Source organism: Bombina bombina, chromosome 4 (genome assembly GCF_027579735.1).
Source record: "Bombina bombina isolate aBomBom1 chromosome 4, aBomBom1.pri, whole genome shotgun sequence".
Lineage (NCBI taxonomy): Eukaryota > Metazoa > Chordata > Amphibia > Anura > Bombinatoridae > Bombina > Bombina bombina.
The window spans coordinates 1,002,882,094-1,002,898,721 of NC_069502.1; the positions used below are offsets into that span (position 1 = coordinate 1,002,882,094).

Below are 16,628 nucleotides of genomic sequence, written 5' to 3' on the forward strand. Positions count from 1 at the left end.
TGTCCTTGCTGAACAAAAGGCAGAATAGTCCTTATAGTCACCATCTTGAAAGTTGGTACTCTTACATAACGATTCAAAATTTTCAGATCCAGAACTGGTCTGAACAAATTTTCTTCTTTGGTACAATGAATAGGTTCGAATAAAACCCCAAACCTTGTTCCTGAGGAGGAACTGGCATGATTACCCCTGAAGACTCCAGGTCTGAAACACACTTCAGAAAAGCCTGAGCTTTTACTGGATTTACAGGAATGTGTGAGAGAGAAAAAATTCTCACAGGAGGTCTTACTTTGAATCCTCTTCAATACCCTTGAGAGACAATGTTCTGAATCCAATGATTTTGGACAGATTTTACCCAAAAATCCTTGAAAAACCTTAATCTGCCCCCTACCAGCTGAGCTGGAATGAGGGCCGCACCTTCATGCGGACTTAGGGGCAGACTTTGGTTTCCTAAATGGCTTGGATTTATTCCAATTTGAGGAAGGCTTCCAACTGGAAGCAGATTCCTTGGGAGGAGGATTGAGTTTTTGTTCCTTATTCTGACGAAAGGAACGAAAACGGTTAGAAGCCTTAGATTTACCCTTAGGTTTTTTATCCTGAGGCAAAAAAACTCCTTTTCCTCCAGTGATAGTTGAAATAATAGAATCCAACTGAGAACCAAATAAATTATTACCTTGGAAAGAAAGAGATAGTAATCTAGATTTAGATGTCATATCAGCATTCCAAGATTTAAGCCACAAAGCTCTTCTAGCTAATACAGCTAAAGACATGGATCTAACATCAATTTTGATAATATCAAAAATGGCATCACAAATAAAATGATTAGCATGTTGCAGTAAGCGAACAATGCTAGATATGTCAGAATCCAATTCATGTTGCGCTAGATTTTCCAACCAGAAAGTTGATGCAGCCGCAACATCACCCAAAGAAATAGCAGGTCTGAGAAGATGACCTGAATATAAATAGGCCTTCCTTAGATAAGATTCAAGCTTCCTATCTAAAGGATCGTTAAAGGAAGTGCTATCTTCCATAGGAATAGTGGTACGTTTAGCAAGAGTAGAAATAGCCCCATCAACTTTGGGGATTTTTTCCCAAAACTCTATAGATTTTGCTGGTAAAGGATACAATCTCTTAAACCTTGAAGAAGGAATAAAGGAAGTACCTGGCTTATTCCATTCCTTAGAAATCATATCAGAAATAGCCTCAGGAATGGGAAAAACACCTGGAGAAACCACAGGAGGTTTAAAAACAGCATTTAAACGTTTATTAGACTGAACGTCAATAGGACTGGTTACCTCAATATCCAAAGTAATTAACACTTCTTTTAATAAAGAGCATATATTCTATTTAAAATAAATAAGTAGATTTGTCAGTGTCAATATCTGAGGAAGGATCTTCTGTTTCAGATAGATCCTCATCAGAAGAGGATGAATTATTATGTTGTTGGTCATTTGAAATTTCATCAGCTAAATGAGAAGTTTTAAAAGACCTTTTACGTTTATTAGAAGGTGGAAATGCAGACAAAGCCTTCATAATAGATTCAGAAACAAATTCTTTAAAATTTACAGGTATATCATGCACATTAGAAGTTGAAGGAACTGCAACTGGCAATGTACTATTACTGATAGAAACACTATCTGCATGTAAAAGTTTATCATGACAACTATTACAAATGACATTCGGTGGAATAATTTCTACAATTTTACAACAAATGCACTTAACTTTGGTAGAACCGATGTCAGGAAGCAATGTTCCAGCAGAAACTTCAGAGACAGGATCGGATTGGGACATCTTGCTCAATGTAAAAGAAAAAACAACATATAAAGCAAAATTATCTGTGCATAGGCCTCTTGATAGAAAAGAAAGCAGGAGGCAAACGACAATGGGGTATTGAAATAATGAAGAAAAATTGGCGCCAAGTATGACGCGCAACGTAACGTAAACTTTTTTGGCGCCAAAAATGACCGGAAATGACACACTTGCGTCACTAATGACGCCGCCATGTGAAAGGTCTCAACGTCACGTATGATACCGGAAATTACGAAGTTGCGTCAAAAACGTAATTTCCCACGCCAAAAAAGTTCGCGCCAAAAATGACGCAATAAAGTCTAACATTTGACGCACCCGCGGGCCTAATACCCGCAAATGCAAAAGTAGTCAAATTGAAAAAGACTAAACCCCAGGTAAGAAACAAATTTCTTAAAGTGTTTATATTCCCAAATATGAAACTGACAGTCTGCAGAAGGAAATACATGAACCTGACTCATGGCAAATATAAGAACAATACATATATTTAGAACTATATATAATTTGCATAAAGTGCCAAACCATAGCTGAGAGTGTCTTAAGTAAATGAAAACATACTTACCAAAAGACACCCATCCACATATAGCAGATAGCCAAACCAGTACTAAAACAGTTCTTTAGTAGAGGTAATGGTAAATTTGAGAGTATATCGTCGATCTGAAAAGGGAGGTAGGAGATGAATCTCTATGACCGATAACAGAGAACCCATGAAAAAGACCCCCGTTAGGGAAATCATCGTATTCAATAGGTGATACTCCCTTCACGTCCCTCTGACATTCGCTGTACTCTGAGAGGAATCGGGCTTCAACAATGCTAAGAAGCGCATATCAACGTAGAAATCTTAGCACAAACTTACTTCACCACTTCCATAGGAGGCAAAGTTTGTAAAACTGAATTGTGGGTGTGGTGAGGGGTGTATTTATAGGCATTTTGAGGTTTGGGAAACTTTGCCCCTCCTGGTAGGATTGTATATCCCATATGTCACTAGCTCATGGACTCTTGCCAATTACATGAAAGAAACTTACCTTTTCTTTGTGAAAGCCGCTCCAGCACTTCCCCCGCCCATCGTAAGCCTCTTTCTACGTCAGAAATGACGATCCCGGCCTTTAGGCAATGATTCCCCCGTGGGGAGAAAGCCGTGATTGGAGGATGCTGGAATTGTCATTGGTGATGTATGAAGAGTCTTGCGATGGGCTGAAGAAGCGCTGGAGCGGCTTTCAAGAAGAAAAGGTAAGTATTTTAACAAAACCAGTGAAATGTAAAGTTTGATGAATGAAAGTGCCCCTGTTTTTAATAGGAATTTTAAAAACCGGGTACTCAATCCTCAAACTTTACATTCACTTTAAGGACCAGTGACGTACCCTATACGTTGCTGCTGTCCGGGGCCTCTCTCTACCGCGATCTCGCATAATCTCTGCATGCCCCAAGAGTTGTCTCTGCATCAGACAACGGTGGTGCCGATTGTTGGTGGGTGGGAGGCTAAGGAGTAAGGTGGGTGAGCGGCCCATCACTGGAGGGGGGCAGGAGGGGCGGACCGCTACGCAGAACAAAAAAAAAAGTCAGTCAGAGACTCAGAGCCACAGGGAAGGGAAAAAAGGGAGAGGGATAAATCATACAGTGGAGGGTGGAAAAGTGATCTGGGAGGGGGAGGGGGGGTTAAATGAGGTGGGGGGCAGCTAACACCACAGAAACAATGTGTGAGGATTTTTTTAAAAGAAATAAACTGTCCAAACATGGAGGATATAGTTAGAGGAGGGAGGGTTAGAGAGCTGTTTGGGGTAAGGGCATATTCTACACAGCAGAATATATATATATATATATATATATATATATATATATATATATATATATATATATATATATATATATACTTTCTGCCAGTACTTAAAGGATCATTAAACACTCTGAGATGGTAATATTAAATGATAAATCATACATTAAAAAATTATGCAATATACTTAATATTATTTATTTTATCCCCTTTTCCTGCAATTCCATTCTGAAATTGTGAGCTTTTCAGTTCCAGTTAGAGATCAAAGTGCAGAACACTGTTATATTCCACTCAGTCATTGGCTGCATACTCTAGTGACCTATTTATGACTGTTCCTAATTGGCCACTGCAGAGAAAGGTAACCTAAGTTACAACATGGCAGCTCCCATTGTTTTATAGACACTAAAACTCTACACTTATTTTGTGAATATTTAAACAGCTAATGAAACTTTAAAAACTACATCTACATGTTATTCTCAGACTAATCTTTTATTTGAATGCATCATTCTATCAAGCATTTATTTAGTGTTTGATGTCCCTTTAAGATGGGGGTGACCATTGTGGGGTGGGGGAGGGAAGATAGCTGTTTGAGAGGGGTCAGGGAGGGATCAAGGGGTGTGGTGTGTTAGGTGGGAGGTTGATCTCTACACTAAAGCTAAAATTAACCCTACAATCTACCTAATTAACCCCTTCACTGTTGGGCATAATACAAGTGTGGTGTGCAGCTGTATTTAGCGGCCTTCTAATTACCAAAAAGCCATGCCAAAGCCATATTTGTCTGCTATTTATGAAAAAAAGGGGATCCCAGAGAAGCATTTACAACCATTTGTGCCATAATTGCACAAGCTGTTTGTAAATAATTTCAATGAGAATCCTAAAATTGTTAAAAAGTTAATGATTTTTTTTATTTGATCGCATTTGGCGGTGAAATGGTGGCATAAAATATACAAAAATGGGCCTAGATCAATACTTTGGGTTGTCTACTAAAAAAAAATATATAGTTTTGATAGGGAAATATAAAAAAAGGTTCTATTTTTGTTTAAATGTAGTGATGGCAAAAATGCTCTGGTCTTTTGGGGAAGTTTTTGTCTGAAATGCCCGATACTTAAGGGGTTAATATAACCGTGTTGGTTATGCAAAACTGGGGAATGGGCGTGATGTGGGCGGGGCTTGGTGTGACGCGGGCGGGGCCAGATGCTTGGCGAGAGACAGAGAGGTCTAAAGAGGGGGGATAGAGAGAGCAGAAGGATAGAGAGAGCAGAAGAGGGGGGATAGAGAGAGTGAGAGAGAGACAGCAAAAGAGAGAGGGGGAGAGAGACAGCAAAAGAGAGAGGGGGAGAGAGACAGCAAAAGAGAGGGGGGAGAGAGCCTAAAAGAGAGGGGGGAGAGTGCGCAAAAGAGAGGGGGGAGAGTGTGCAAAAGAGAGGGGGGAGAGTGCGCAAAATAGAGGGGGGAGAGAGCACAAAAGAGAGGGGGGAGAGAGCGCAAAAGAGAGGGGGAGAGAGCGCAAAAGAGAGGCGGGAGAGAGAGCAAAAGAGAGGGGGGAGAGAGAGAGCAAAAGAGAGGGAAGCGAGAGAAATAAGAGAGGGGGGAGGGAGAGAGCAAAAGAGAGGGGGGAGAGAGAGAGAGTAAAAGAGAGGGGAGAGAGAGTAAAAGAGAGGGGGGATAGAGAGAGAGCAAGGGGTGGGACCGCTGTACTGCAAAAAATGGTCCGTGTACACAGGCTTTAGGACTAGTATATATATAAAATGGAAAATTAGATGACAAATGTATCCATTATTTACTGTTTGTTCTGAAGGAGTCCTGTAAAATTGTCTGGCATATGAAAATATGTTGTACTTTGCACCTGAATAACTTGCCCTTTGTGATAAAATAACTAGCGTTCAGTAATAAATATGTGGGTGTGTCTTGTTTGCTTTGGTTACTACCAATTCTGTTTTAGGTATGAATTGAGTCATTTACTTTGAAGATTTATTACTGAAATATCTGTGTTGAAACTGTCACAATCAAAATGTAGCTTTTTAAAAGAGAAACATTTAAACAAATAAAGCAAAAGCTGTTAAAATGAGATACAAATATCCATTGCACACTTCCTACAGCTAACTGGCTTGTTGGTAATTCCTAATTCCTACCAATATTTAGTGAGCATTATCAGGAAGTACTTGCATTGTCAGGGACCTGCTAGCAGCTAATGAGCATTTATAGGAAGCGTATATTAGCCAATAAGCATTAAAGGAACCTGAAACCCAAAATGTTTCTTTCATGTTTCAGATAGAGAATACAATTTTAAACAACTTTCTTATTTACTTCTATTATCTAATCTGTTTCATTCTCTTGGTATCATTTGCTGAAGGAGCAGCAATGCACTACTGGTTTCTAACTAAACACACATGGGTGAGCCAATGACAATCTAGGCTCTCTGCTGCTCCTGAGCTTACCTAGATAAACCTTTCAGCAAAGGATAACAAGAGAAGGAAGCACATTAAATATTAGAAGTAAATTGGAGAGTTGTTTAAAATTGGATTCTCTATCTGAATCATGGAAGAAAAATGTTGGGTTTCATGTCCCTTTAAGTAGGAGATACACAACAGATGCAGCTGTGTTAGTTTCAATTTAAATGTAAAAAACCCCCAAAAAACTATTACATAACATAATTTACAAAAAAGAGCAACATATTTAGATGCTGCACTTTCACATGGATGATAGAATTGTTTTGAGTACTATCTTCCTTTATCTTTTTGGTTGCCATAGAGTACTGGAAAGCATTGCTATGCAGACAGGGCACTGTTTAATGCTGTACTAAGCATTATAGCATCATTTCTTTTTTTCTTAAGCAGGGCAGAACAGCCATCAGAAACTGCACCACCGCTCCTATAGATACTAAAGTACTATAGTACACTGGTGGATTGAATAATAAGAAAATACCTTAGTATAACACTTTAGTACAGAACTAAATAGATAATTACATTGCACGTTTCTGCAGTTTAGTGTCCCTTTAAAGGGACATTCTAATGGAAAATTTACGTAACCTAATTTGTTAGAGCATGTCACTGATTCTGGCCTACAATGTGCTATATTACAAATGAAGCACAATAAAATTAGCATTATTGTTTGTTAACCTCTTCATGACGGGGCAAGTGTTTAACATTGGAACAAATAAAAACAGTTGCTTGAAAAATGAAATCACAGGATCATCAATGCAATCAGGTGATTTCAAGGCTGGAATTAGATCATGGGGGGCTGCCTACAATGCTAGGCATTCCCCCCCCCCCCGTGGGATTTCCCATTGACTAAAAGGAGGAGGCTGCAAAAAAAGGTAACATTGTCTAGGGCAGTGCTTTCCAAATTGTGTTCGTCCCATCAACCTCATACATCCCATTAAAATAGTAGGTAGCTATTGGTCTTATTAAACTTTTTTTTAATTCTTGCTCATACTTACTGTTACTTGTAAATACATTTTGTTATTATATAATATATGTATGTGTCCGTATCTCTTAAAACAAGTTAGTTTAACCTCCCGTTTGCTAGTACAACTGAATTACTGTGTCACAAAATGATGTAGGTCTAAAAAGTGTGTCGCCAACATGAAAGGTTTGGAAAGCTCTGGTCTAGGGGTTAACATTGCTCGAGAGCAATCAATAGCGCTTCTATTTTTGCACTCATATTAGTCCCAAGTATTTCCTATTGTTAGAGCAATAGTTTAGGACGCGCTGACATCTGCATGTCGTATAGTGTGTTTGTACTAAATCCCTCACATAATAGACTTCTAAGGGGGAGCACAGCAAAATGCATGTCGGAAATCACTAAAGCAATGGTGCACAAAAAATTGATTGCGCTGCACTTGTAGTCTTGCCTATAGATTATCTACTGTAGGGTTTGTCACTGGACTGCAAAATGCTAATTTTACTTACAAAATGAAAGTCATGAATGTTTTTGTATTTGCAGTGCTTAATGTGTGATATGTGTGTGTATATTTAATTTTATTTTATGATGTCTTCTCCAAACAGTATAGAAAATTTAATTTTTTTTGTGTATATACTCCTTAGAATGTTAGAATTTAAGAAAATAGAAAGAGTTATCTTACAGGTAAGGTGTATTTAAAATCTTATACTTAAAGGGACATGAAACAACTTTCCAGTTTAATTCTATTATCAAATTTGCTTAATTCTGTGTGTATGCTTTGTTGAAGAAGCAGCGATGCACTACTGGTTTCTAATTAAACACATGGGTGAGCCAATGACAATTGGTATATATATGCAGCCACCAATCAGCAGCTAGAACCTAGGTTCTTTGCTGAAAGTTTTATCTAGGAAAGCTCAGGAGCAGCAAAGGATAACAAGAGAAGGAAGCAAATTCAATCATAAAAGTAAATTGGAAAGTTGATTAAAATTGTATGCTCTGTCTAAATCATAAATGTCTAATTATGACTTTACTGTCCCTTTAATTTTCCAATGACTATTTCACACAATTTGGTGCGACTACTAGTTCACATGGAGGCAGATGTTTCTAACCTTTAGGTTGTACCTCTTGCTATAAAACAACGGAGCTGTATTGAAATGTCATTTTTATAACCCTTTTTTAGCTTAAGAACAGGTTGCTGTCTCTCTAAACTTGATGAATATGAACCTTTGCCTGTGGAATAACTCCAGTTAACAGCATTTTCTCTGCAGTGAACACAGACAGGTAGTGCCAAGCTCCTTGGAGGAAAGTGCTGAAGATTTGCTGCTAATTTGCCTGTTTGTGGAGCTTTGAGTGGGCCACATAAGCTCAGCCTGTCCATTAAACCACTTTATGCATAAGTCCAGCCACTCACTCATTGCTTACTAAACTCTGGCAAGCTAGTCCTTTTTAACATGTAGGTCACAATTGTATAAGTACTTGTAGAGCGAGTCCCAGAATCTGTATACATGATATAAGGTTTTCTATGTAGAGGACAGCAGTACTAATGCTCCCTGCCCCATATTGTAATACACAATACTCTAATAGATTATACAAAGGTTATTTTTATTTCACATGTGTAAGACATAAAACTAAAGCATTAGCAATAAAGGAAATGCATTGAAGTTGCAGAATAAGCTTATATTAAATGCCTTCATCTTTATTTATAGGGTTTTGTCTTATGCTGCAGTAATATACAGGGGTGTTGGTAAAATGAAAGAGTGATGTGTACAAAAACCAACATGACTTCAGTAGAATCTATATTATATATTAGAGGATTTTAAAGACTTGACATATGTTGGTTGGGTCATGAAGCAAAATCCATCTGGGGAGATATATTAGCAAAATGTATGAGTAAGTCAGGAGACCTGGTCTTGCTGTAAAATCTGAGTAGAAGCCCATAGGAAGGTTTGTTATAGGCTTCTTAATAGTTTATGATGTCTTTTCAGAATGTGTTTTAAATTATGAATAAAGGGGAGATCACATAGGTGCTGTACCAAGAGATACTGAGTAGAGCAAAACAAACAGGAAGTGTAGATTGTAAGTAGGGTACAACACAAGCTGTGAAGAGATAAGCTATAGGGGGAAGAGAGATATGAATTTTTTTTTTTTTTTTAAATAATTTTTATTGAGGTTCATAAATAGGTTTACAAACAATTATCATTTGAAACAAGATACAAATCATAGTACTACAACATTTTACAGTACGTATCCAAAATAAACATATTAGAGCTGTATATATTTCCATAGAATCTTGAGCTGAGTACAGGAGCATATCAAATATCCTAACATATGTTTACAATCCAATTTGTTGTTGTAGCCTAGTATCTAACAATCAAAAGAAAAAAAGAAGGAACCTCAGATTTTCACTTTTTTTTTTTTTCCTTAGAAGTAGTTCCCTTAATGAGCCTTTAGGACCTCCTGGGCCCAGTTCTTTACACAAGTGTTGCATAGGGAAAAGCAGTAACATAATAAACAACAGTGAACACTAAACATAAACAACCTGCTAATATGAGGACGAAAAAACGTCACAGGGATGTTACAATTATTGCATAACTTATCAGGTTGCTGCCTGAATAAATATAAGTAATATTATACTAAAACTGTGTGAAGGGACATTTTCCCGCAGTGAAAAGAAGAATAACATATAAGTCTTTTATAGCGGGGGAAGATAGATATTGAAGTAGAAGTAGAACTACCGTGTGGTTTAAAGTTTATATATGTAGATTCCTTATTATAAAAATGCACAGTTATGTAATATAAAGCAAGGATATAAGGTTCAAACTTCAATACATAAGAAAAAATATGATTACATTTGCAGTATTTATCTAGGAAACCGCATTAAAACACGTCAAGCATATTTACGGATGCCTGAGTGTATTGGTGGTAGGGGGGAGCTATATATATAAATATAACAAACAAGAGTAGGAATTGGTTATGGAAACAACAGAAATATTATTATATTATACAATACCTCTGGGGCGCACGGTTGGCACACAGTGATATAGTGGGAGTGACAACTAAGTATGGTCTAGACATTATAGCTAGTAGTATCAACCTCACGGGGGGAGCTATATATATAAATATAACAAACAAGAGTAGGAATTGGTTATGGAAACAACAGAAATATTATTATACTATACAATGCCTCTGGGGCGCACGGTTGGCACACAGTGGTATGGTGGGAGTGACAACTAAGTATGGTCTAGACATTATAGCTAGTAGTATCGACCTTGCTTAAAAATTATCTCTAAGCTGGAGTAATGTAATTATATATATGGCGTATATTAGCTCACAAAAGGTTGCCGGAAGTTACTTTAAGTAGTCAAACCATGGTGGGGTGGAAAACAGCATAAATATATGCAAAACTTAAATTTGTGGATTGGGGGGGGAGTGAGAGGTGGCAATATAAGTAATTAGCTTGGGACGTTAGACAGGTGACTGATATGGGTTACTATGGAGGATATAAATATCATTACTATAACATAAATATACTGCTGAAACAAGCAAATAAAATGCAAAGCGCTGCCTCGGCCGCTGACAGCCCCTTCACTCTAATCTTAGGGAAAGCAGTATTAGAAGTAATATATATAACTTCCTCAATTCTATATAGGTTATAACAAGTGATGTTAAAAGTATGTGAAAACTATTCATTAACTAGCTATGTTGAGCTTAAGCACAAATATTAGGAGGCCAAACAAATACTCCCAGAGTATGCACGTTGTATTCATATTATTGAAGATTTAGTTTGAGAGATCATATACTATACCACCCCGCCGCGTGGGCATGGGCCCTATGCCCCACAGCAAGGCAAAGTACAGTTTTAGACAGATATGTATACAGGTGATATATATAATAATAAGCTAGACAAACATGCATCAGAGCAATTTCCATCATAAGGATTTGAGATATTTTATGAGACACTTAGATGCCATAATTATGGATATTATGGTCCCAAAGGCAAGATATGGGGGTACAAAGAGTATTAAGCACAAAACATTGTGGTGAACAAAATTATAATGAAACATGACTCCCCTCTAGCGGTGGAAATGGCTATTGCATCCCATACCTAGAAATATTATTTGAAAACCAAATTCTGCACTATAACTTGTTTTACATATAACTTGATTTATAAAGAAACAACCTAGATCAAAGGGACTGTCCCGTACTGACCAGGGAGCTAATACATCCGGCATTGTTGCCATCATAAAAAGACCCCAATGCTAAAAGATATCTGCAAATTAATACCAGGATACAACAATGCTAATGCATAAAGTGTTAGCCCAAATGAGGGCAAAAAGTTCGCCATCTAGCCGTAAGCTTAGGATAGAGAGTCTTAGAGATGTAAAAAAGTTCACCACAGTAACTTATCACAGTCACACAACATTATGAGTACATCAGATCTGAGGGGATTTGAGCTGACCTCAATGGCGTAGCAAGGGAGATTCCAGTTATCCCACACCACATTTGTCTAACTTGCTCTGAGAGGCGAGAGATAGTCTCCCGGTGAAGACAAATACTGTACGGCCTGCAGGAAGAAAAAAGTCATCTGCCCTGGAGCAGGACACCAGGGTCCCCAGAAAAGAAACGGACCCTCTCTCACTAGAGTAAGTAACGCTGTCTCCCAGTGTCAGCGCTATCGGCTTATTCATAGGATGGAGCGGGCTAGGAGTCACCTGCATATCCTTCTGGGCTGCCGGATCTTTCATTGTAGTAAGCGCCCCTAAGCTCCGCGGGGTGTCCGCAGAGCCGACAGGAACAGAGGGCTGAAGTGCCACCGGTAGATGCTTGTCTTTGCCCATTAACGGTAGAGGAAGTGAACCCTTCCGAATCCCCTGCCTCTCCGCTCTCCTGGGCTACTGTTTTGGCGGTAAAGAGAAGTGGTCGAGTAGCGATGTTATGTCCTCGGCCAGGCTCACAAAATGCCTCTCCAACATTTGTTGAGTGCGTTGCTCCCATGCCTGCAGAGCCTCCATGATAGTTGCGCTAATGCGGGCGTAGTACAGGAACTCCACGTGGCGTATCTGATCAGAATATAACAATGAGACGGTCTCGATAAAACTTTTCTTTCATCTCTGTTAGCGTAGACCAGTTAGTGTTCCTGGTTTGTTAGACATTAAAAGATGTTCAGGCTTTTTAAATATAAATTTGCCCTAGATTTTGTGTCCAAAAGCTCGGAGCTTCACATAAACACGTCTGGTTTCTTTAGTGGCCAGCTCCGCCCCCCTATGAAATTCTTTTGATGGGAAGTTCTTGATAATGTTTGGTTGATTACAACATTAGTAAAAAGTACACGCCAGATACAGCAGTATTAGTAATAATTTTAATTGAAATTGCTTTCACTTCACATTTTTCATTAAATTCTGTTATTTTCACATGGATAATATACACCATGTCAGATTTTTTATAATTATTATTTGTGATTCAAACTAAAGTAGATAGAACTTTGGGGGATATTAAAAATATTGAAAGCGAGGAGACCATATTGCAAACTTGTAGACTGATTGATATAAAGTACTACATGTTGTATAACTAAATCAGATGCAACTAGGGCTTTGTTGATTGCAGTAATTAAACACTCCTAGAATTGCCTGCCACAATCTTTTCTATTAACCATACACAGTTCACTTGTAATATATTTAAGCACATGCTTAAGGCTTTTGCATATTTGTTTGTTCACTTAACAGTATTTGAATTTCTGCACCAACTTAAAGGGACATGAAACCCAAACATTTCTTATGATTCAGTTCTCTTGGCATCATTTGTCAAAAAGCATACCTAGGTAGTCTGAGGAGCTTGGAAATTGCGGCTGATTGGTGGCTGCACATATATACCTCTTATTATTCGCTTACCAATGTGCTCAACTAGCTCCCAGTACTGCATTGCTGCTCCTTCAATAATGGATATCAAGAGAATTAAAGTGATGGTAAATCCGAGCGTTTAAGAAATGCTAGGATTTACCATCACTAAAAACTGTAGTTTCAGTTATCATTTAGTAAAAAGAAGGGTGCTAAACTCACCCATTCTGTGCTGTGGCAGCTCGCCAAACTTATCGCCTCCGGCCGCCCATGGCACATCGCTCTTTACCAATGAGGTGAAGTTTCTACCTCTAAACCAATAGGTGTGCCAGCAAATAGAACACTGTCAGATGACTAGCACGGTTATTGGTTTAGAGGTGGAAACGTCACCTCATTGAAGAAGAGCGATGTGCCTTGAGCGGCCGGAAGCGATGAGTTTAACGAAGGGTGAGTTTAACGAGATGCCGTGTCACAGACAGGGTGAGTTTAACAACCTTTTATTTACTAAATGATAACTGAAACTACAGTTTATTTTTAGTAATGGTAAATCCTAGTGTTTTGTAAATGCTCAAATTTACTATCGCTTTAAGTCAATTTGATAATTGAAGTAAATTGTAAAGTAGTTTAAAACGTTATGCTCTATCTGAATCATTAAATAAAAAAATGGGTTTTGTGTCCCTTTTAATGATATTCAAAACTGTTTGTATCTTTTGTTGTTCTCATTCTTTGGAAGAGAATTAAATGCCTGTTTTTCAGAACTGTAATTCGTCTTTTCTTTTTGCAGGTAGAGATTCTTTGTGAGCACACACGTTTCAGGGTTTTTGTGGATGGACATCAGCTTTTTGACTTTTATCACCGTGTGCAATCACTAACAGCTATTGACACCATTAAGATCAACGGGGATGTACAGCTGACTAAACTTGGTTGACACCTCAGCCACTGATGTCCAGCACGGCTCCCCTGCCATCAAGAATGGAAAGGCAGATTCAGCTACATCAGGACTTAAGAGGAGCTTGGTTAAACACTTTTTACACAGTCAGTGACCTTGTGTTCACATCAGAGAAAGAAAAAACAAGCTGTCTATCAGTTGCCACAGCAAGCTGATTCTCCCCCCCCCCCCCCCCAAGGACAGTGTTGTACTCATGTACTGTATATCACAGATTTAGATGAAATGACTATTAAATCTGGATTAGGATAGATGCCACTTACCCCTCCCATTAAGTATCACATTACCATTTTTTTGTTTTATAACTTATGAGTTTTTATAACATCTTTGACATGGTATAATGTGACTTAATTACAGGAAGACATTGGATGAGGGGATGTTGGTATGTCACAATTTTTCTCTTTCACTGATTGGCTGTCAACATCACATGTCCTTGTTTAATTGGTTACCAATATTATTGTCATTTATGTGGCTCTATCGTTTTACCCTTGGATAGGGAAATATGATTGTTGATTTAACCCTATACTACCAAACTGACCTTTCACATATTAGGCCTTATTCAGTTGTAGTTAAAAACAGCTTTTATTTTTTTTTAATTTTATGTAAAATTGCGATTCTGAAATGGGACGGGCTATGATATTTAATCCCAGGAATTTGAATATAAAAGGTTCTAACAAACTGGAAAAAAAGTTTAAAATGGTAGCCATTATTTACGTGAATTGTTGAGCTGTTTAGTTGATGTAGAGTCATTGTTCAATATCATATGCACATAAAACAGAATGAGATTTTCACAGACAAACCTATAAAGTTGTATAATTCAAGCTTCTGGTGGAGAAAATGAAAGGGGTTTAAATCTCAAAAGAAAACTGTTGCAAGATATATTTCAAACCAATGCAGATTTCTATATCTATTTTAAAGGGGCATTCTAGTGCAAAACAGGTAGTAGTCGCACAATCCCACCTATCACCAGCTATCGTTGGGACTTTACAGGCAAAAAGGCGTCAGTAATGCGAAAATGACATGCTATAATGAATTAGAGCGTATAATGTTTGCACTACAGTGTCCCTTTAACTCCAAGATCAGAATCATGTCCACTTGTCTGGTGCTGATCTGGATGAGGGTTGGTATTTATTGGTGAGTGTGCACATGCAATAGCTTGCCTTGCCTGTCAATAATGTTCATGCATTGTACTGACCAATCAGCAGCTGGATGCTATTGAGTTTTAAATCCCTTTCATTTTAGTTAAATAATAACATGTATTACTCATTTATCAGTTTAATGCGTCCTGTTCCATGTAAACTTCAGTTTTAAAGGAAATAACGAATTCCACTATGTTCTTCAAGGCCAGATATAACAAATGAGTCATTCTGATTTCCACCTGCGTACTATGTAAAAGTCATGAGATGTTAGTATAGGCAATAATGCTCAGAAGTTGACGTAGTTATCAGCAAATAAACCATAAGATAAAATTATGTTATTGATTACAAAAATATTTAACTAGCAGAAAATGGGGCTAGACTTTATAAGAATTTGACTACATGAATCAATTACAAGTGAATAGATACTACTGGGCCTTATTCTGTGTAGAAAGTTTATTAAGGATAATTTCCCTGTCCAAAATTATTAGTGAAACAAGTGTGAATTTTGTCAAACACAATTTTGGCTCACTTTTTGCACATATTACAATTTGATCTATTGCCTGTAAGGTCACCACAATCATTTTGTTGAAATTTGTGGCAGCTATAGCCAACTTTACATTAATTTATAGGTTTTTTTTGTTTGTTTTTTAAATAAAGTGCTGAAATTCAGTGTCTAATAAAAAAAAAACACTTTTGTGTGAAAAGATTGTCTCTGCACTGAAGTGAATTAGCATAGCACAATAATATATTTATATATATATATATATATAGCCAGGGTATTTGGATAGAATGTAGCTTGTTTATTTGCACAGCGTATTGTCTATACTTTTTTAAAGCTTTTATGGTAGCTTATTTATCCATTGTAGGTAGATTTAGACCAATACATTATTTAGCACAGAGATAGGATGTGAAAACAGTTTGAATGTACAAATGTGCTTTTTTTTGTAAATTAAAATTCATTCAACATCTCAAGAAATTTATAGATATTTTGGAAATAGGTATGGAATGTGATTTTCATGCTTTTTACATTTTTGTAACTGCGCACAAGTATTAAGAAAATGCTGCCATTTTGTAACTCGTTAAGAACTCAGATAGTGATTCCATGGGTAATTCTATTCTGAAAAATAAAAAAAATGTAAAAATGGAGCTGCCAAGCATATTTCTGATTTTTGTATAACACCAGTAACGTTTTAAAACAACTGACGCTTACATATGGGATACCTTTATATACTGGGATAGGGATACTTATATTTCTACAAAGGGCTCTTAACACTTCCTAACCTAGTTTCAACAAATATTAAAATCAGTCTATGGTCTATAAAGTTACTACAGTTTCAAACTCACAATAAATATCCTATAACAAATGATATGTCATTATCTTTACAGTGCTGTTATACATTGTGCGAACTTTGCTGCCATCTAGTGTTCAAAAGTGTATAAAAGCAGTCTTGCAAAACTTCTACTATATATTGCTCCAGACACACGTACGCTACCTACTTAGATATACTCTTCAATAAAGAATACCATGAAAACGAAGTACAATTAATAATAGTAGTTAAGCTTTTTTTTGTTGTTGTTTTTTTTTATTTTAATATTTTTATTGAGGAATCAGTAATAGGAAAAGATACAAATGAAAATAGGACTTTGTGTAAGCCACAATTACAGTTATTCCATAACTAAAAAGAAAGTACAATATTCCACATCATATACATATAGATCTTGAATTAACATAT

The 16,628-nt window shown here is 37.2% G+C and overlaps 1 protein-coding gene across 1 annotated transcript in view; it reads left to right on the forward strand.

Annotated features, from left to right (window-relative positions):
- The window catches only part of LGALSL (galectin like), a 66,950-nt gene extending 50,909 nt beyond the window's left edge, over positions 1 to 16,041 (forward strand). Inside the window, exon 5 of the mRNA XM_053712081.1 lies at positions 13,595 to 16,041. Within this exon, the coding sequence (XP_053568056.1) occupies positions 13,595 to 13,738 (144 nt within the window). The 3' untranslated portion in view covers positions 13,739 to 16,041. The remainder of the gene's footprint in view (positions 1 to 13,594) is intronic.
- The last annotated feature ends 587 nt before the right edge of the window (positions 16,042 to 16,628 follow it).